This window comes from Prunus avium, chromosome 7 (genome assembly GCF_965620075.1).
Source record: "Prunus avium chromosome 7, drPruAviu1.hap1.1, whole genome shotgun sequence".
In the NCBI taxonomy this organism is placed as follows: Eukaryota; Viridiplantae; Streptophyta; class Magnoliopsida; order Rosales; family Rosaceae; genus Prunus; species Prunus avium.
The window spans coordinates 34878946-34897107 of record NC_142290.1 but is presented as its reverse complement, the minus strand read 5'-3'; the positions used below and the strand labels follow the sequence as shown (position 1 = coordinate 34897107).

Genomic DNA, 18162 nt, shown 5'->3' with positions numbered 1-18162 from the left:
GTTTGACTTTTGTTAGTCAAAACTAAACCGAACGTGTAATTACAGTTCAAGTTGGATGATATAATCGGTTCAGCCAGATTGATGCCCACCCCTACTAAGATGGGTAAGGGGTGAAATAAATGAGAATATGAATTTTTGTTTTGTTGGTTTAGTTAAAAAAAATCAGCGCCTAGGCGCTAGGCGGGATTTAGGCTGCCTAGGCAGGGTTTTTTTATTCGTTATAATTTTTTTTTGCTTGACTTGAAAGAAAACTATCACCACCAGGTCGCAACGACCCCTCGCCCACCCGCCGCAACTGGCGACCCTCTCTCTATAAGTATCTATGCCTTTTTTTTTGTGGTTATATATCCTTTTATTTTGCTTGATTTTGGTATAAATTTATAATTTATAAATCAAAATGATTAAAATAAAAACACTCTAGGACCGCCTAGCGATTTTTCGAACATTGTACGATCCGAATAAGAAAATATGTTTTTCTTTCTTGATCGTTGGTTCTCACTTTGGTTTTTGGAGGGAGGGTTGGGGGTCTTGAAGATTATTTTAGGGAACCTGGTTTCAACATATCACTCAAGACATATTTATGTTTGTTGTTATTTTTACTTAATATTATTCGCAAATAGGTTTATGGAGGCCAAAGCCCAAACGTAGAAGGAGACTGACTTTTCAAAGAAGTTAACTATCACAAGGACAACACACATCATCACATACAAATTGCATATATCAACTATACTTCTAGCCCTTCACTGAAGGGCAGGCTGCAGGGTAAGCTACCTTGGTCCTGTTCTGCACTATTTTAGAAGTGAAAAGTGATCTTGTGCTTCTGGGTCATCAACCATATAGCCAATAGTGAGCTTCTCCTCATCAACTGAGAAGAGCTCTTCTAGGTTGTATGGCCCTACAGAGGAAGGGGCCCCATTCCAGAGAGTCTTTGCAAGCTGCTCATGGATCCTCTCAGTGGGGTGAAAAGAATCCCACCATACATAATCATCAGCATTTTCACATAATTGGTAATCTTTAACTTCCTTTGTGCCTCCACAGGTGAAGATGCCCCCATAGGGTCCAGTCCCACAGCAAGCATTCACTCCATCCTTGTAACCTACACAGTAAATGTTAGATTAAAATGACCATTTTCCGTGAGTGGAGTGATTATTTTGCCAAAGTTAGGAAGGGGGAGGGGGATTTTCTCACACACACACTATCAACGTGTTAGAATGTTTCAAACCTGAAACCATTGATTAAGATCCCCACCGAAGATCATTTTAGTAATTTAATCTATCAAACCCCTTTCTATATTGTGCTTTGCCTGGTCACAGGGGATCACTACTTTTCTGATATTTTAATGGTGCTATTGTAAGTTTGGGAAGAAAATAAAAATAACATAAAGCATAGTTACCATGTTTGTAGGGATTATCTATTCTGTCCTGGAGCCAATCATAAAAATTGGAGTTGCTGTACTTGAACTGTTTGAGCATATATTCAAGGCTTGTGAGCACAGTTTTTAAAGCATTGTTATGTGCTAGAGCAAGGGCAGAAGCTGCTTCAAAGCAACCCCCTCCACTGGCTTTGTGGTTCAGAGCTCTAAAGGCAGGCAAGCAACCAAGTGGACACAACCTTAGGAAAGCAAATTTTCTACCCCCTTTCTCATACAACACCTGCAAAAAAGAAAAAGAAAAAAGGGTCAATCAAAAGTCAACCGGACCTGTTTTGAAGACCCTCTGCAATGAAAAGCAGGTTTGATAAGGCTTACTTGGATTGCCTGTGTCAAGTTTCCAATGACCATCCCCACATATTGTTCAGGGTTATATTGTTCTTGCATTTTTGGGTTGCCCAAATAACCACCCATGTAATCATTGCTCCCAATACTAATGAAATAAACTGCTTCTGATATCACTTCCTTTGCTTTCACTTCTCCAAACTTATCTGTTAGTGATTTCTGCACCTCTTCAAAGTTTTTCAATTGTGTCTGAAGATCGATCACCTAAAATTGAACAATTCGATTCAAATTATTATGTACACAAAATATGAATCACTAAGAAGATCTCTAGTGATTCATAGCCATATAAAGACTAAAATTGGCCATACCAATCCTTGATTGGTTTCAGAAAGGACGCCAGCCCCAGCAGATGCAAAGTTAACACCATTTGTGTAATCAACAGATGGTTGTAAAAATGGAGGGATCAGTGGCAGCTTTGCATAGTCCGCTGCATCATTAGCATACAAAACATTATACCACATCTTCTATACTTCTTTATTTTGATTACGCAAATATATTTATATAAATACTTACCTATGTAATCTACGATGATACGACCGTCAGAAAAGCGTCCCGTGGGGTGTTGGAAGAAGCCGTTCTGCCCGTACGGCTTGTAATGTGCTTGGTTCTCAGGAATGGTGTTGATGTAATTGTTGTTTCCAGGATCTACAGTTGAGTCACCAAAAATGAACAAGGCAACAGTTCTGCTGCTCAATGTGTGATCAATAATAGCACACGATCCAAACCCAATTGACCACAGCAGAGTGCTCACACAGATGAAGATTAAGTGATCCAAGAGAGAATTCTGCAGGCTTGCCATTTGAGAAGTTTGAATATCACTGACTTCTGTCCTCTAGGTACCTAGAAATCCTTATGTGTAAGAATATATAAAGAGTTTTAGATACTCTTGCCTAGTAAAGGCCAAGCTTTCAAGAGTTTTTAATAACCAAAAGCTACCTTGTAATTATCAGCCTAAAATATGTCTTTTAGTTTAGCACCAATAATTCACAATTGACTGGACATTATTCCATACACACCATATAGGTTCTAGTTCTGTTTATATATTGTCTTTTAGTAAGGGTTAAGGGGAGGACCATGATCAATTGCATAGGTTGTCTAGCCGCATTGAAATTCAAGAGCACGAATAATGTTAGTTAATATGTTAATTAACAATTTAAGCATATATAGAATAATTGGCAACGAATGTAATAAGTACACGTCAACTATTTAGAATTTTTATTATTTCCATACCCAAATCCTTTCAATTAGGGGTGCACAAGCATGTTTAAGGATCCAAACGAATTAAGTTCTCTTCCTTGTAGTTGTTGATCAAGGACAAGCTTGCAAGAGAAGTGCATAGTCCAATGAGGTTTTACCAAAATAAAAAAAAATGTCCGCTGAAGGATGCGGTCCAAATGAGATAGTGAGGTTACCCGAAACGATATCGTTTTTGATTGTGTTGTCAACTTAATTCTCACGAATTAGAAAAATAAAAAAGAGAAAGAAAGAAGCCAAAATTGAATGACGTGCGTTTCAACTTTCAAGCATGCGGATATACAGAAGGCTATATCCGTAATTTAGAGCGCAACGAAATCCTCCTGCCTGCACCTTGTTCCAGCGACCTCGTTTCGCCAATTCGCCACTGCTGCAAACCCTAACTGTTGCCATTTGAAGAAGCTCCCTCAACCCTGATTTTAATTCAGTTGTATCAATGACGTCGTCAAAGAAACATCACAAGGAGAAAGTTATTCGCCGCAAGTGAGTTAAAGTTCAATTTGTTTCGTTCACTGTACAACACACAGCTTCCAATTCAACGTTTAACATGCAGCGTAGTCGATATGGGCATCAGCACCATGTTAATTTTTTCTAAAGCTTAAAATTTTATTATTATTTTCTTAATTTTGTACCCTTTTTTGTGTGGGTAATGAACCTGTTTTGCTAAAATCTGGGATTAAATTAGCTTTACAGACATTGAAAAACGAATTTCTGAATGTAGATTATGTGTTTGATGTTATGTTTATGTGGTGCTGCATGCAGAGAGGAGAAAGCAGAACAGCCGGAGTTGCCAAAATACAGAGACAGAGCAAAGGAGCGAAGAGAAGATCAAAATCCTGATTATGAGCAGACTGAATTGGGTTCTTTTCACGCTGTTGCGCCTCCTGGAAATGTTGATCTCCGGTTATTATCTAAACTTTCATGTTCAACTTGACAATGGCTCTGCTGTTTTTAGCGTAATCATATTTGCAATGGTATTTGCAGGGCAGCTGAAGCACAGAAGTTATCCATCGAGAAGAGCAAGTATCTTGGAGGTACGTGTTACTCATTAAAATAGAAAAAAATAATCTCCCAATGTGTTATTCAAACAAATTGCGATAGAAATAACCTTGCATTTGTTGCTATGTGTAAGAATTCATGAAAACAGATAGTCAATAGTTTTATTGGCTAGCCATTTTGTGTAAATGCGGAAAGGCATTGTTCTTATCTTTATGCTGAACGGGATTAATTCTGTTCAGGTGATGTGGAACACACGCATTTGGTCAAAGGATTGGATTATGCTTTACTTAACAAAATAAGAAGCGAGATTGACAAAAAGCCAGATGCTGAAGATGAGGCTGATGCAAAATCTAGGTAATTGTGTATGGTTACTTGTCCTAATTGTCAGGCTATGCCAAATATTCCCATTTATACTTACGATTTCAGTAATTAAATTTGGCAAACGTGATGTAGAAGGATTAGAGTCTGTGTTGATACTGGCCATTTCAAGTGTTAATATGAGTTATTATTCTAGAGATGTATGGCAAATGTCAATAAACTTCTTTAGCTTTGTCATAGTGTGTGTGCTAACATGTGTTTTCTGTTCTCTGACAGGGCATCTAAGGAAGACCAAAAATTGTCATTTCGAACTGCAACTGCAAAGGTGTGTTACTTTTGGTGATATGATGAGGTAGTTTTGTTCTTAAATCTTAAACTCTTTGCATTGATGTCTCATTTCTGTGTTTCAGTCGGTGTACCAATGCATAGTCAAGCCACAAGCTGTTATAAAAACCAATGAGATGTTCCTTCCTGGTAGGATGTCATTTATTTTCAACATGGTAAGAGTCTTGGTTGCTCTTTTTATTTTAAGCCTGCGTATTTTAGAGCAGAGTAGTCTTTTTGGGATAATTTTGGGCTCATGTTTTAAGCTTGCGTGAACCCTGATAAACCTTGGGTGGCTTGTTCGGGATCACTTTGTGTTTGGTTGCCACCTGAAGCATGCATGGTAGTTCAACTATGAGTAGAAGTGCTCTGTACACACTTCTTAGAGAGTACTGAGCTTACTTTTGGATACTCAATGAATTTGATCTCTCATTTTCCTAACTTCTGTATCATTTTCTCTTATTCCACATATCAGGAGGGTGGATACACTCATGATATCCCAACCACCTTGCATAGGAGCAAAGCCGACTGTCCGCAACCAGAGGTTAAAATTCTCTTGATCCTTGGTGCGCTTGTCCTTTTAGTGTTGGACTGTTATGCTGATTTTGGCTTCTACTTATTGTGCAGGAAATGGTAACTGTCAGTGTTGATGGTTCTGTACTTGATCGAATTGCTAAAATTATGTCATATCTTCGTCTTGGATCTTCTGGAAAGGTTCTCAAGAAGAAAAAGAAGGAGAAAGATGCAAAAGGTAATTTCCCTATCCTGCTTTTGGTCAAAAGTAACTGGAAATCATCAGTTCTATTTGCAACATTAGGTTCTTGATACAATTGTCTGTAATATACTGTGAGTAGTTCTCTTTTTAAGTCAAAGCAAAGCGATATATAAAGCATGTATTTGAAAACATTGTTTACGATAAAAATTGTACAGATGTTATGCCTAAATGTGGTCAACTGAAATTTTTTAGAGACAAACTAAATCAAACTAAACTAATTTGTATCAGAATTCCTTGTTGTGTGTTTGGTATAACTTGCCTAATATTGTCTGGGATGCTGGCATTTTGGTGTATACTGTGAGGGTTGAAGAGATAATATTTCATAACCGATTTTGAGATTTCTCATCAATTGTTTTCATCCTTCATCCTATCTACCTTTTATCGTTGTTTATTTGTTGATTATTTAATCAAGTTCTTTTCTTGGTCCTTGTTTTAGTTATAGGAAAGATTTCAATTATTGGTAATGAATATGTTGAAGAGGATAAGCCCTTGAAGCCTGATTCTGGGACTTCGAAGAATGAAACTAAAAGAGAGATTTTGCCTCCACCTCCACCTCCACCTCCTGGTCCTCCTCCCAGGAAAAATCATATAGATTCAAAAGCACAACAAGGCCCAACTATGGCTAGAGCAGATGAGGATGACATTTTTGTTGGGGATGGTGTTGACTATGCTATTCCTGGTAAGGATTTGAGTCAAAGCCCTCTCTCTGAAGACATGGAAGAGTCTCCCCGGAACAAGGAAAAAGTTTCTTATTTTGATGAACCTGTTTATGGTCCCGTCCAACCCTATGGGGCGCCTCACGAATGGCAAGAAACAGTATGTTGATCCTCTTCTTTCTTCATTTTGAAGATTGTTGTACAAACTGTGTTTCTAAACAGAAACTTGACTTGCATTTTTTCATAGATGAGTAATTCTCTGTTCATTGTTTGGATTTAGAATGGATACGATGCAACACAAACACAAATGGCTGGGGCCTACCAGGGTGAGTGGCCGGCGGAGTACCAATATGCTGAGCAAATGGCTTATCCTGAACAGTACCTCCAGCAAAATATGGAGGGTTATGATGTGGAAGCAGGCCTAAACATACAGGATCCACGCTTTATGACTCAAGAAGAGAAGGATCGGGGTTTAGGATCTGTGTTCAAGCGTGATGACCAAAGACTTCAACAATTGAGGGAGAAAGATGCCCGAGAAAAGGATCCCAACTTCATCTCAGAGAGTTATTCTGAATGTTACCCTGGCTATCAAGAGTATAATCGGGAGATAGTTGACAGCGACGATGAAGATGACTTGTCAAAAATGGATATGGGTGGACGAGTAAGTTTCTGATTAAACCAATAATCTTGCTCATACTGCCTAGGAAGTGTGCTTCATTCTGTAGCTTAGTTTTGTATGACATTCAACATATTGGAGAAAATACTTTAGTAGCAATTCTTTGTTTGCTTCTATGAATGATCATCTAACAGTTATAGGCGCAACATTATAGTTATTGTTACAAATTACAGTCAGTGCTTATGTATTTGTTAAAATATTTCTGAACAGGCTAAGGGTCGCCTTCACCGATGGGACTTTGAGACAGAAGAAGAATGGGCAACATACAATGAGCAGAAGGAAGCTATGCCGAAGGCAGCATTCCAGTTTGGCGTGAAGATGCAAGATGGTCGAAAGACACGAAAGCAAAACAAGGACCAGAAGATCACTAATGATCTGCACAAGATCAACAAGATACTTGCCAGAAAGAAGATGGATAAGGACATGGATGGAGAGGGGGGCGGCGGCGGCCATTACGATGATGATGTACAGCCTGGCAAGAAGCTTCGTGTGTGAATTGAAGCTAGTTAGTTAGGTTAACAAATTGTAATATCTATTGGGAAAATTTTGATGTACCTTAAACTGCTTTGAAGTGAATGGGAAATATGAGGAACCATTTCCTTTTCCTTGTTTGGATGCTTGATAAAAACTAATGTAAAAATTATAAATAACATCGAAAATTTAGTAGTTGCATTACAACAGAAGTACATTTATGGTTCTGAATTAATTTTTTAATATTTATGGTTCTGAATTAATTTTTTAATTAATAATAAGAGCAAGTCCACCCCAAAAAGCAAAGGCAAGGCAAGGGCTGCTACTATTCATGTAAATAGTGGCAGCCTTGCCTTTTTTTGTCCCACCCCAAAAGGTTAGGGCAAGGGCAAGAAAAGAAAAAAGATTATGAAACAAAATATGAACAATTTAGAAATGTAAGAAATAAAATGATTATGCAAGAAAAAAATAAATATGGAAGAAAATATAAAAAATTTACAAATGCAAGAAAAAAAAAATGATTACAATTTACAAATATTAGAAGGAGAAGAGTTTGTATGAGGATTTGGTGTGGAAAGTGAATAAAATTGTTATGTATTTATAGGGAAAACATTCATAATTTTTTGGTATTTTTAAAATTTTAAAAAAAATTGATTTTTTTTTGGATTTTTTTCGCTCGTTGACGTCAGCGTGACATCAGAGCCTTCGGGCTTGAGCCCAAGCAAGATTTGTACATGGGCTTGCCCAGGCTGGTGGGTCCCAATGCTTGCCCGGGCTGGTTTTATTACGCTGGAGGGGTATTTGGGCTCTCAAGGGGCCTGTTGCCAGGGCAGGGCCCCTGCGCTGAACGGGAGAGGCTAGAATGAGGAGGTTGAGTGAGGAGGTTATTTGAGGAGGTGAAATCTCACCATCAACAACTAAAAACAAAGTACATGGGGGGGTGCATTGGGGGGTCCACACCCTTTTTGATGGTGAGATGGGCCTCCTCAAATAGCCTCCTCACTATAAACCTCATTATAGAAGCTCCCGCGCTGGACATGCTCTAATAAACCACCACAAGTAGCAAGAAGCAAGCTAATTAAAACGACATTTAACACGTGATGTATTGTCGTAAAACGACATGTCGTTTTTTTGTTTTGTTTTTTTTACGTGTGAGGAGGGACGAAGTTCATATATGATCCACACCGAAAGTCTTTTCGTATATCTCAAGAACCCGGTTGTCGTGTATCTTCGTCTTCTTCTTCTTGCTCTTCGTGCACAATTGAATGTTTTTGGGTGATCGTAAAACCCTAAAATACAGTGAGAGAAAATCTCAAAGCGAACCAATTCTTTTCTCAATTTAATTCAATTAACAGCTCGATTTGATAAACAGGTATGTTTTCCATTGCTCTGTTCTCTTATTTATCTGTTATTTATTTCATTCTGAATTAAATAACCCTAGAACAAACAGGAAGCAAATTCCAATTCCTCACATATGTTTTCGAGAAAAGATAATTACTTTACGAATTATTTTCATTGTTCAGCTGCATAGAAGGTTCTTGTTAGTTTCCCTTAATTCGGTTCTGAATATTCACCTTGCTTTTGCTTTAATTGAACAGTTGATTATTTCCTGCGCTTTCTTTGGGTTTGAGTTTTGTAACATATGCTGATTTCGAATACCAACCAAATCTTGAAACTTGTGTAGTGCTTGGACAAATCGCATGGCCAGCTTTGAGGGTAGAGTTTCGTATTCGTCCCTTCCTAAGATAGACAAACGCCAAACCCAATTCCACTATGATGATGAATTCATTGGCTCCGAATGGACTGAGCCAGAAGACGGTGCTAAAGTTAGTTACCCCCCAGTAGCCTCCAAGCCCTTGAAACAAGATTATGCATTCCAGTTTCCCCTTGAATCCGAAGATTACATTGATGGCAGCGGATATGATTCTAGTGAGGAGCCTTGTGATTCAGCTCAGACTAATATGCATCCCGAGGTCAACTTGAAGAATGTGCTGAGTGGGATGGTTGCCATTCTGACTGGTCGGAACAAAGCTCCGGGTCCTCCATCAGACAAGCAGCTACCCAATTCGAATGTTTCATTTCTTGGCTCAGAAAAGAATGGTGAAACCTACTTGCACTCCTCGGTCTACACACCCAGTGCTCCACCCCTTCTTGAACCAACTGCGTTTGATTATAATGCGTACAAAGATGTTTTGGAGGCTGAGCCCCCTGAGTGGCTTCCTGATAGTTCGACAACAGTTTGCATGCAGTGCACTTTTCCTTTCACTGCCCTTACACGTGGGAGACATCATTGTCGATTCTGTGGTGGTGTTTTCTGCCGAACATGTAGTAAAGGAAGGTGCTTGTTGCCTGTCAAGTTTAGGGAGAGGAATCCACAAAGGGTCTGTGATGCCTGCTATGATAGGCTAGACCCTTTGCAGGGTATTCTTATCAACAACATTAGCAATGCTTCACAAGCAGCAAAGCATGATGTCATGGATTGGACATGTACAAGAGGATGGTTAAATCTTCCTGTTGGTTTTTCCATGGAACATGAAATATACAAAGCATCCAACACATTGAGAAGTTATTCCCAGGTGCAATTCTGAATTTCATCGAAGTTTCCTTAAGTTACTTGTCTTCCCACCATTCTGGATTAATAGTTTCCTGCTTTATCGTTTCATAGAGTGCATTGCAAATACTGATTGAATATTTCTTTCATTTCTCCAGGAAACTAGCTTAAAATGGCTTTTAAAGAGTTGTAAAATCACTATATAACTGGTTAAATCATCCCATTTATTAAGCTGTTTTATGACATCTTGTGTTGGGATTGGACAGGTTGCTAGGTTGAATCCAGAGAGGTCCATACCCTTAGCTGTTCTCAGAGGAGCCAAAGGCCTGGCAATCTTAACAGTTGCCAAAGCTGGTGTGCTTCTTTCTTACAAACTTGGTACTGGTTTGGTAATTGCTCGAAGGTCAGATGGATCATGGTCTGCTCCGTCATCCATATTTTCTGTTGGCTTAGGATGGGGTGCACAGGTAAATATGCAATCTTTTCATTGTTAAAATGTTATATATATATTTTTCTTTTAATACCTTGCTATAATTATTTGAATATGCTCCAGTTTGAAGAAAGGACAGAGTAGTAAGATAAGAACCCGTATGCATTAATTGCAGAATTAAAAGTAAGAAAAAAAATTCACATGCATCTGCCTATGTCAGTTTGTTTTTCACTAAAGTCATAAAATTGGTTCATTTAGTCTCTTCCTATTCATTAAGTTGGGAAGTTCTTAATATTGGCCTGAATTTTCTACTTAGTTCTATCCAAGGTGGTAATCTTTTTATTCCCATTGTTTTTTCCTTTTCCAGATTGGGGGTGAGCTCATGGACTTCATAATTGTACTTCATGACTTAAAAGCTGTGAAAACGTTTTGTAGTCGCATGCATTTTTCTCTTGGTGCTGGCTGTAGTGTTGCAGCAGGACCTATTGGTAGAGTGCTGGAAGCAGATATGCGTGCTGGAGACAGAGGTTCTGGAATGTGCTATACATACAGTTGTAGCAAAGGTGCGATAACATCTTTAGACTCAAAATGCTTGTATTAGTGTATGGCATTTTTTTACATATCAGAACTCGGCATGTGGGACATGCCAGGGCATGAATATAAACTTGCCACACTTTGCAATAGAGCATCCAATTGATGTAGTACAGCCCGTAGGTATTAGATTAAGCACTCAAACAATAGAACATAGAAGAATATAAAAGATCGAGGAGACGAAAATATAGATCGAAGGGACGAAAGAAAGGACCGAAATCAGAGAACCGAGAAGGAAGAACAGAAATCACATAGTTTAAGAGAAGGTTTACTCAATATCCAAATCTGCCTTTTAAAGAACTACATGGGGGGTATTTATAGCAAACTAAAACCTAGACATAATAGGATAAAAATCTCTTGCTTAAACAGAAATCCTAACCCAAATAAAATAGGAAACTTAAAACTAGAAATCTGGAAATCTGGAAAAGTAGAAATCCTACTAGAATTGGGAAAACTAGAGAATCTAGGAAACTAACAAATACATTAGGAAACTAATAAATTTAGGTCATATGCGTCCTGCATCACAGTCTGTCCCCATGCTTGTTTTTTTTGGGGGGTCAAATTCCCGAGTTTGTCGGCCATTATTCTTCCATGACTCCGCCCCTAACCCTTTTTGAATCCATGGTAGAATTGTTTAATGCATTTTGAGGTTCTGTTAATTGCGGTGTGTGGAAAGCTTGGGAAAAGAGCTGACTCCTGATGTAGCGATGTTCCAATGTTTGACAGGTGCATTTGTAGGAGTATCATTGGAAGGGAACGTTGTGGCCACAAGGATGGATACCAATCTACAATTTTATGGTGACCCTTACCTGACGACTTCAGATATACTACTCGGAGCAGTGGACAGACCAAAGGCTGCTGAGCCCCTGTATACCGCGCTTGGAAACCTCTACTCCAGTCTACAGTGCTAGATCTTGTTGCATCTCTTATGACAACTTGCTGAAGCTTTCTGTTCAGAATTATTTTCTTCATTCCTCACCTTTGGTTTGTAATTGTACATTAAAAGGTTAATAGGTGTTGGCTTATATTTTTATCTGTATAAAGGAGAACGAAGATGGCCACACTTGGAACTGCACTTGTATATAAGAAACCAATATAATTTTAAGACTTATTTATTGATATGACCCTGTGCACTGACTCAATTTTCCCCCTTATACTTGCATTTCGTGTCTTACGTTATCACATTCTGTCAATTTCTTTAGTAAAACCAAATTAATAATCCAAATTAAATACAAAACACATATTAAAATGGTTAAATATTATATAAACATAAAAATATAAAGTAAAAAAACTTACAAAATAAAAAAAGAAAAGAAAAAGGAAGACCTAGCAGCCCCTTTCCCCTTCCTCCCTCCCCACCCTGCCATGTGAAATTATGTTTACGGAATTTTCAGTTCTGGACTGGTGATCAAAATTTTACGCAGTTGGTAGTAGGCTCGGTGCACGCATTCAATCACCGTTAGACTTCTCACGTGTTATAATATAAATGAATTTGATGACGCCAATACTTAGCGTGTCATAGCCCACAGGGGGCCTTTTCGACATTTCACAATATTATACTAAGTCCATCAGAGGCATAATTGGTTGCCCAAAAGAAACTTTATAGGAAATATATATCTTGATTCGGAATTTCTCCAAAAAGGTTAACTTTACTATGCGTATTGACGAAGTCAGTCCTATTTCTGTTTATATAAAAAAAGGAAGTCCTATTTCAGTTTATAAAAAAAAAAAAAAGGAAGTCCTATTTCTGTTTATTAAAAAAAAACAAAGTGTTATTTCTTACCGAGAAAGAACTCTCAACTTCTTGTCTATTAAGATAAGATGAAGTTCATCTTCCAACCCTATAGATATAATCAGTCTTTAAACCTCGCTATAGCTCTAAGGTCTCCACTCCTCAAACGCCTCTTTTTATTCTTGTTTTTCTTCTTTTTTTCCCAGTGTGACTATTAGTGTAAATGGGACGGTACATACAATTTTTGCATCCTCTTTGATTATTGGTGAAAGCTTTCCCACATAGATCAATCCTTCGTGTTCCGTTGTTTCATGAGAGTGTGAAAAGTTTAGAACCACTGAAGACAGAGAGAGAGAGAGAGAGAGAGAGAGAGAAGAAGAAGAAGATGGGCAACATAATTTGCAGAGGAAAAAACCTGGGCAAGAAAGTTCTGGGAGGAAAACAATTGGGCAACAAAATGGGTAGCCTCATGACCAAACATAGTAAACATATGAAAGAAAAGAAGCAGGTTGGTGATATTGATCCAAATTTTGTATGTCACTTCTGCCATGAGCAAGTTCATCTAGAACACTCATTCAACATCAAGGGTTGCGCCCATTTTTACTGTCAAGAGTGCATTGTTAAATTCATAGTGTCCAATCTCCAAAACAATGTGACATGCATTATGTGCCCTATACCAGGCTGCAGTGGCCTGCTAGACCCTGAGTACTGTCGTCCAATCCTCCCGAACGAAGTCTTTGATCTGTGGGGCACTGCCTTGTGTGAATCTCTTTTGGACACAGAGCACGCTGTTGATTCAACTTTCACATGTGATTTCTGTGTTGAGCAAATTGAGCTAACAGACTCATTTAACATCAAGGGTTGCGCCCATTTTTACTGTCAAGAGTGCATTGTTAGATTCATAGTGTCCAAGCTCCAAGATAATGTCACATCTGTTACGTGCCCGGATCAAGGATGCCCCGGGGTGTTAGACCTTGAGTACTGCCGTCCAATTCTCCCATACGACGTCTTTCACCGCTGGGGCAAGGCCTTGTGTGAATCTGTGGTTATGGGGCCTCAGAAGAAGTACTTATTCTGTCCCTTCAACGCATGCTCCACGCTGTTGATTGATGAGGAACCAGAGGATACCAAACAAGCTCAGTGTCCTCATTGCAAGGGAGTGTTTTGTGCCAAGTGTAAGGTTCCTTGGCATACGGAATTCAATTGTGACATGTTCCAGAAACTGAGAGATAAGGGTGAAGATCAGCAGCTGGAAGAGCTTGCCAAGAATAAGAACTGGAGGAGGTGTCCAAGTTGCAAGTACTATGTTGAAAGACGCGATGGGTGCAGCTACATAAAATGCAGGTCAGTTGAACTTCTCTGCTATGCTACTTCTAGGTTCTCTGCAGATTGGTTTATTTTCTTTGATTCTCGATTAGCTTAGGAATTTAAAAGGGCTAATTTGAGTTAAATGTTACTTAATCTGATATTGGTTTCAGCAGCTGGATGCCTCCTTCAACTTACATAAACTTGATCTTTTGGTGTATATTCTTTGTTCTTTTTTTGGTTTGTTGTATTGTTTTTCATAATCAAATTTTTGGGTTTTTTGAGGACCTTTCCTATTGAAAAGGGTGATAATATACTAAACTCACATAAACTACACGGATGCTAAGGCTTGAATCCAGGACCTTGCCTGGAAGAGCAATTGCTCCAAACCACTACACTAGTGGCTCCTTTGCTTTCGTAATCAAATTGGATTGCAAATGTTGCAGGTGTGGATATGCTTTCTGTTACAATTGTGGAGTTCGAGCTTCCTTAACTTCTCATACCCGTCACTGTCCAAGCTGTCACAAATAAGCCTTTATTTTTGCTCACGACAAGATCTTGCTGCAACGCTACAGGTTGATGCAGGTGGTTGGATTACACAAAAGGATAATACTGGAAATTAAATGAAGTTTAAGAGTGGACAAGATGTGCCATATTATTAGGGATCAGTATTAGTTTTGGAATTTGTTTTGACGTATGTAGTATTTTACTCGGATTGAGATATTCATTTGCTCCAATTTGAATCTTCTCCTTATCTCTTTTTTTATAAAAATTTTGTTATTAAACCTTTAATTTAAGATAATTCTAACTCATTTTCTCACAGTGGTCTGTTTTACTCTATTAATTTTTTTTATATTCAAAACCTTTCTTTAATTAAAAGGGAGAAATGTGAAGAGACACATGACACGTTGCTTAGTCTAAAATGTGACACACGGCATTGCACAACCCAATCTGTTGACAAAGTTGGGTTTGGAGTGAACTCTGTGCAGACTATTGTGTCTAACTTTGCTGATGAGCATTTGATCCATCCAATTATTCAGAGCAAAAAGAAACATATAAAAGAAGAGATGACGAGTCTTGGAGTTTCACAATTCACATAAAAAACTTGAAACAGAAACAGAACCAAAATGATGATGATTTCACAAAGCTGAATGCTTTAATGATCATATAAAATTGGGCAGTCTTCAAACCCCGAAAACAACACAAACCCAACTTAAGTAGTGATATTTGTGTCCAGTCAACCCATCTAGAAAACTCATTCAACATAAGGGTTGTGCCCATTTTTACTGCCACCAATGCTTAGTTAAAGGTTTAGTAGGATCACAGGCATGATCCAATCCAACTTAGCTGTAGTAGGATTAGACATAATCCAATCCATGTTGTTTGGTTGAGCTTTGAATCGAGACAAACATAAATGGGCAAGAACGAATTTCAACACTAAGCAAAGCTGCAAACTTGGGTGTTCGAAATTCAAACAAAAAAACCACCACACAAATTATTGATTTGTGTTTTCCACAAACAGTCACCAAATAGCCTATGAAGAAGATAGTAGAGCAGAAGATGAAGAGTGAAGAGGAAAAACATATTGGAGAGAGAGAGAGAAATGGATACCTGGAGAAGAGTGAAGAGAATAACCATTGGAAAAGATGCTAGAGAAGAATCCTAGGGAGAAGAAAATGAATATAGCATCTGATTTTTCACGTAGAACGTGTGTTCTGTTTTTCATAGCCTTATAATTAAGTGTGTATTATCTAAACCGAGTGTGTGGGTTGTATTAGAGTCGTCCGCAATCATGCTCTATATTTTTTAGTTAAATTTTAGCTAAAAACATATAAAAGTTATTTTAGGAGCTCTCTAGTTTAGGGAGTCATAAATGCCATAACTCTTTTTTGATTGGTCCATCTCTATTAAAAAATAAAATAAAAATTAGTTAGCATTAAATAAATGTTTGAAATACTCATTAAATAAAGCAGCATTAAATTATAGGGAGCCATTAGGAGTCTTTTCTCTCTCCTCAGATTTAGGAGCTCCTAGAGGTCTCTCTATTTTAGGAGGTGAATAGGGAGCATGGTTGGAGTTGTATTTTTACAATTCTTTCCTAAAATTTCTCTAAGGAGGTGGTTTAGGGAGTCCATTGTGGATGCTTTTAATTAGTTAGGTAAGGAAAATATTAAAAGCCCAAACCTTTTTAAATAGTCAGGTAATTAAATAATACAAGTTGACACCAAACGACTAACATTGACTAGTAGTTACTCCTATCCAGAGTCTAATACGGTGTCCCAGTTGACCAAGGAAAGGATTCTTGACCTAACACCAACAAAAAATACCGAGACTTATTTAACCTATAATTAAGAGTTCCCACTCACGGTCTGCCTTGAAGATACGTATTCTTGGCATCGACGTCCCAAGATATTAATCAATTACTAAGATTAAATCATGGAAGGGAAGAAAATTCGACACCAAAGGAAGGTTGTGGGATTGGCGATATTATTAATCAATGACCAACATGATGATATTAATCCAAGCACTTTCACATGTGATTTCTGCGTTGAGTCAAAGCATCTGCAAGACTCATTCAAGGTGAAGGGTTGCAGCCATTTTTATTGCGACCAATGCATTGTCAAATTCGTAGTGTCCAAGCTCCAAGACAATGTGACATCCATTATGTGCCCTGTGCCAGGCTGCAAGGGCATGTTAGACCCGGAGCACTGCCGTCCAATTCTCCCAAACCAAGTTTTCGATCGGTGGGGCAGTGCCTTGTGTGAAGCTGTGGTTATGGGGTCTAAGGCCCCGTTTGGGATTGCTTTTTTTCGCCAAAAACCTGCTTCACTTTAAAGTTAAGCAGTTTAAAGTGTTTGGTAAAAAGAAAATATCCCGATTATTTTAAAAACAATGGCCTTTTGACAGCAGCTTTTAAAAGCAGGCTCTGGGTTGCTTTTCAAAGCTGCTTTCAAAAGAAGCAGAGATGAACATTTAATGAATTTTTTTAATTCCCAAAATACCATCATTCATTTTAAAAAATGACACCACCTCCACTTTCACATCCAACTCCACCACTTGCACCACCACATTCACTACCTCCACAACCACCGCCACCAAATCCTCTTCCTCCTCATCCTCCACCACCACCACCACCACCACCACAACCACCACCTCCTCCAAAACCACCAAATCCACCACCACCTCCACAACCAACATCACCACCACCACCACCACCACCACCACCACCACCACCACCACCACCACCACATCCTCTTCCTCATCCTCCGCCACCACCAAATCCACCTTCATCACCACCACCACCTCCACTCAATCACTACAACTACCACCATGCTGCCACTGCCACCACCACCACCACCACCTCCACAACCGCCATCCCCACCACCACCAACTCCACCTTCATCACCACCACCACCTCCACTCCATCACTACAACTACCACCACATGATTAGTACATAACACTTTTAACATCATGTCTATTTTAGTCATTATTCACAGTTACAACAATTTTATATTAAAATTTACCAAACGCTTTTACACTGCTTTTTGTACTAACAGCACTTTAAAAATATTGTTTACCAAACATGGAGTTGCTTTACTTTACAGCTAATTATTTTCAAAGCACAGCAGAAGCAACTTTTTTAAAAGTGACAGCAATCCCAAACTAGGCCTAAGACTGACAAGTACTTGTACTGTCCCTTCAAGGATTGCTCAGCGCTGTTGGTTTATGAGAATGACACCAAACGGGCTCTGTGTGCAGCAGTGTGTCCTCATTGCAAGAGAGAGTTGTGCCCTAGTTGTAAGGTTCCTTGGCATACTGAATTCGATTGTGCCCAGTTTCAGAAACTAAGTGATGATGATATGGTCAAGGAGCTTGCCAAAAAAATGAAGTGGACGAGGTGTCCAGGTTGCAAATACTATATTCAAAAATCGTTTGGGTGCAACCACGTGAGATGCAGGTCGGTTATGTAGATTATAGTACTCTTGCTGCTTAATTAATTCTAGATTTTCTGTAGATTGATAAATTAGTTTTCTATAGAGCCGGAAAAAAAAACCACAGAAAAAGAAAAAAAGAACGTAGTTTTCTATGATTGTAGCTACTAGTTTTGAAATTAGGCCTAATTTGAGATCAAGTGTTACTTAATTTGAAATTGGTTTTAAGATATTATGAATATATACGTAGATACATTCAAATTCATTATTGATATTCTCATTCATAAAACTATGAATCAAAGTATCTAAAACGTCATCTTATTATTCAATGATATGAAAATCTAAATGCCCCCTTGTTTTGTTTTTAAAGCCC

The 18162-nt window shown here is 38.5% G+C and overlaps 5 protein-coding genes across 6 annotated transcripts; 4 read left to right on the top strand and 1 right to left on the bottom strand.

The window, feature by feature from the left end:
• Window positions 1-621: 621 nt before the first annotated feature.
• Window positions 622-2670, bottom strand: LOC110749122 (GDSL esterase/lipase 5-like). Its single transcript, XM_021949140.2, has 5 exons — window positions 2288-2670; window positions 2083-2201; window positions 1748-1978; window positions 1394-1652; window positions 622-1096 (listed from the first exon to the last, which is right to left on the bottom strand). Exons 1-5 carry the CDS (start codon window positions 2571-2573, stop codon window positions 789-791), a joined length of 1203 nt encoding a protein of 400 aa, XP_021804832.1. The 5' UTR covers window positions 2574-2670; the 3' UTR covers window positions 622-788.
• A 607-nt stretch (window positions 2671-3277) lies between these two features.
• SMU2 (RED family protein) lies at window positions 3278-7385 on the top strand. Its single transcript, XM_021949302.2, has 11 exons — window positions 3278-3511; window positions 3791-3931; window positions 4013-4062; window positions 4267-4381; window positions 4622-4670; window positions 4756-4845; window positions 5145-5213; window positions 5297-5420; window positions 5881-6260; window positions 6381-6761; window positions 6987-7385. Exons 1-11 carry the CDS (start codon window positions 3465-3467, stop codon window positions 7269-7271), a joined length of 1731 nt encoding a protein of 576 aa, XP_021804994.2. The 5' UTR covers window positions 3278-3464; the 3' UTR covers window positions 7272-7385.
• A 1048-nt stretch (window positions 7386-8433) lies between these two features.
• LOC110749263 (RING/FYVE/PHD-type zinc finger family protein) lies at window positions 8434-11938 on the top strand. Of its 2 annotated transcripts, none has more exons than XM_088244811.1 (5): window positions 8434-8619; window positions 8846-9823; window positions 10065-10265; window positions 10596-10791; window positions 11546-11938. In XM_088244811.1, the coding sequence occupies exons 2-5, from the start codon at window positions 8948-8950 to the stop codon at window positions 11728-11730; spliced, it is 1458 nt and encodes a 485-aa protein (XP_088100937.1). In that variant the 5' UTR covers window positions 8434-8619; window positions 8846-8947; the 3' UTR covers window positions 11731-11938. The 2 variants fall into 2 exon arrangements, with proteins under 2 accessions (XP_088100937.1, XP_021805022.1); XM_021949330.2 differs by having other exon boundaries at window positions 8435-8619; window positions 8932-9823.
• Window positions 11939-12628: 690 nt separating this feature from the next.
• Window positions 12629-14585, top strand: LOC110749290 (E3 ubiquitin-protein ligase RSL1-like). The gene is made up of 2 exons (XM_021949363.2): window positions 12629-13895; window positions 14303-14585. The coding sequence occupies exons 1-2, from the start codon at window positions 12937-12939 to the stop codon at window positions 14385-14387; spliced, it is 1044 nt and encodes a 347-aa protein (XP_021805055.1). The 5' UTR covers window positions 12629-12936; the 3' UTR covers window positions 14388-14585.
• A 1707-nt stretch (window positions 14586-16292) lies between these two features.
• LOC110749175 (E3 ubiquitin-protein ligase RSL1-like) lies at window positions 16293-17828 on the top strand. Its single transcript, XM_088244696.1, has 2 exons — window positions 16293-16648; window positions 17525-17828. The coding sequence occupies exons 1-2, from the start codon at window positions 16293-16295 to the stop codon at window positions 17826-17828; spliced, it is 660 nt and encodes a 219-aa protein (XP_088100822.1).
• The last annotated feature ends 334 nt before the right edge of the window (window positions 17829-18162 follow it).

Excerpts from the sequence above, each read along its gene's own strand:
- LOC110749122 (XM_021949140.2), bottom strand. The coding sequence starts at position 2,573 with ATGGCAAGCCTGCAGAATTCTCTCTTGGATCACTTAATCTTCATCTGT. Across the intron at positions 2,202-2,287 it reads TATCATCGTAGATTACATAG|CGGACTATGCAAAGCTGCCA; the intron begins GTAAGTATTTAT and ends CTAATGATGCAG. Across the intron at positions 1,653-1,747 it reads ACTTGACACAGGCAATCCAA|GTGTTGTATGAGAAAGGGGG; the intron begins GTAAGCCTTATC and ends TCTTTTTTGCAG.
- SMU2 (XM_021949302.2), top strand. The coding sequence starts at position 3,465 with ATGACGTCGTCAAAGAAACATCACAAGGAGAAAGTTATTCGCCGCAA. Across the intron at positions 4,063-4,266 it reads GAAGAGCAAGTATCTTGGAG|GTGATGTGGAACACACGCAT; the intron begins GTACGTGTTACT and ends AATTCTGTTCAG. Across the intron at positions 4,382-4,621 it reads GAGGCTGATGCAAAATCTAG|GGCATCTAAGGAAGACCAAA; the intron begins GTAATTGTGTAT and ends GTTCTCTGACAG.
- LOC110749263 (XM_088244811.1), top strand. The coding sequence starts at position 8,948 with ATGGCCAGCTTTGAGGGTAGAGTTTCGTATTCGTCCCTTCCTAAGATA. Across the intron at positions 10,266-10,595 it reads GCTTAGGATGGGGTGCACAG|ATTGGGGGTGAGCTCATGGA; the intron begins GTAAATATGCAA and ends TTCCTTTTCCAG. Across the intron at positions 10,792-11,545 it reads TACATACAGTTGTAGCAAAG|GTGCATTTGTAGGAGTATCA; the intron begins GTGCGATAACAT and ends AATGTTTGACAG.
- LOC110749290 (XM_021949363.2), top strand. The coding sequence starts at position 12,937 with ATGGGCAACATAATTTGCAGAGGAAAAAACCTGGGCAAGAAAGTTCTG. Across the intron at positions 13,896-14,302 it reads TGCAGCTACATAAAATGCAG|GTGTGGATATGCTTTCTGTT; the intron begins GTCAGTTGAACT and ends CAAATGTTGCAG.
- LOC110749175 (XM_088244696.1), top strand. The coding sequence starts at position 16,293 with ATGGAAGGGAAGAAAATTCGACACCAAAGGAAGGTTGTGGGATTGGCG. Across the intron at positions 16,649-17,524 it reads GTTATGGGGTCTAAGGCCCC|GCCTAAGACTGACAAGTACT; the intron begins GTTTGGGATTGC and ends ATCCCAAACTAG.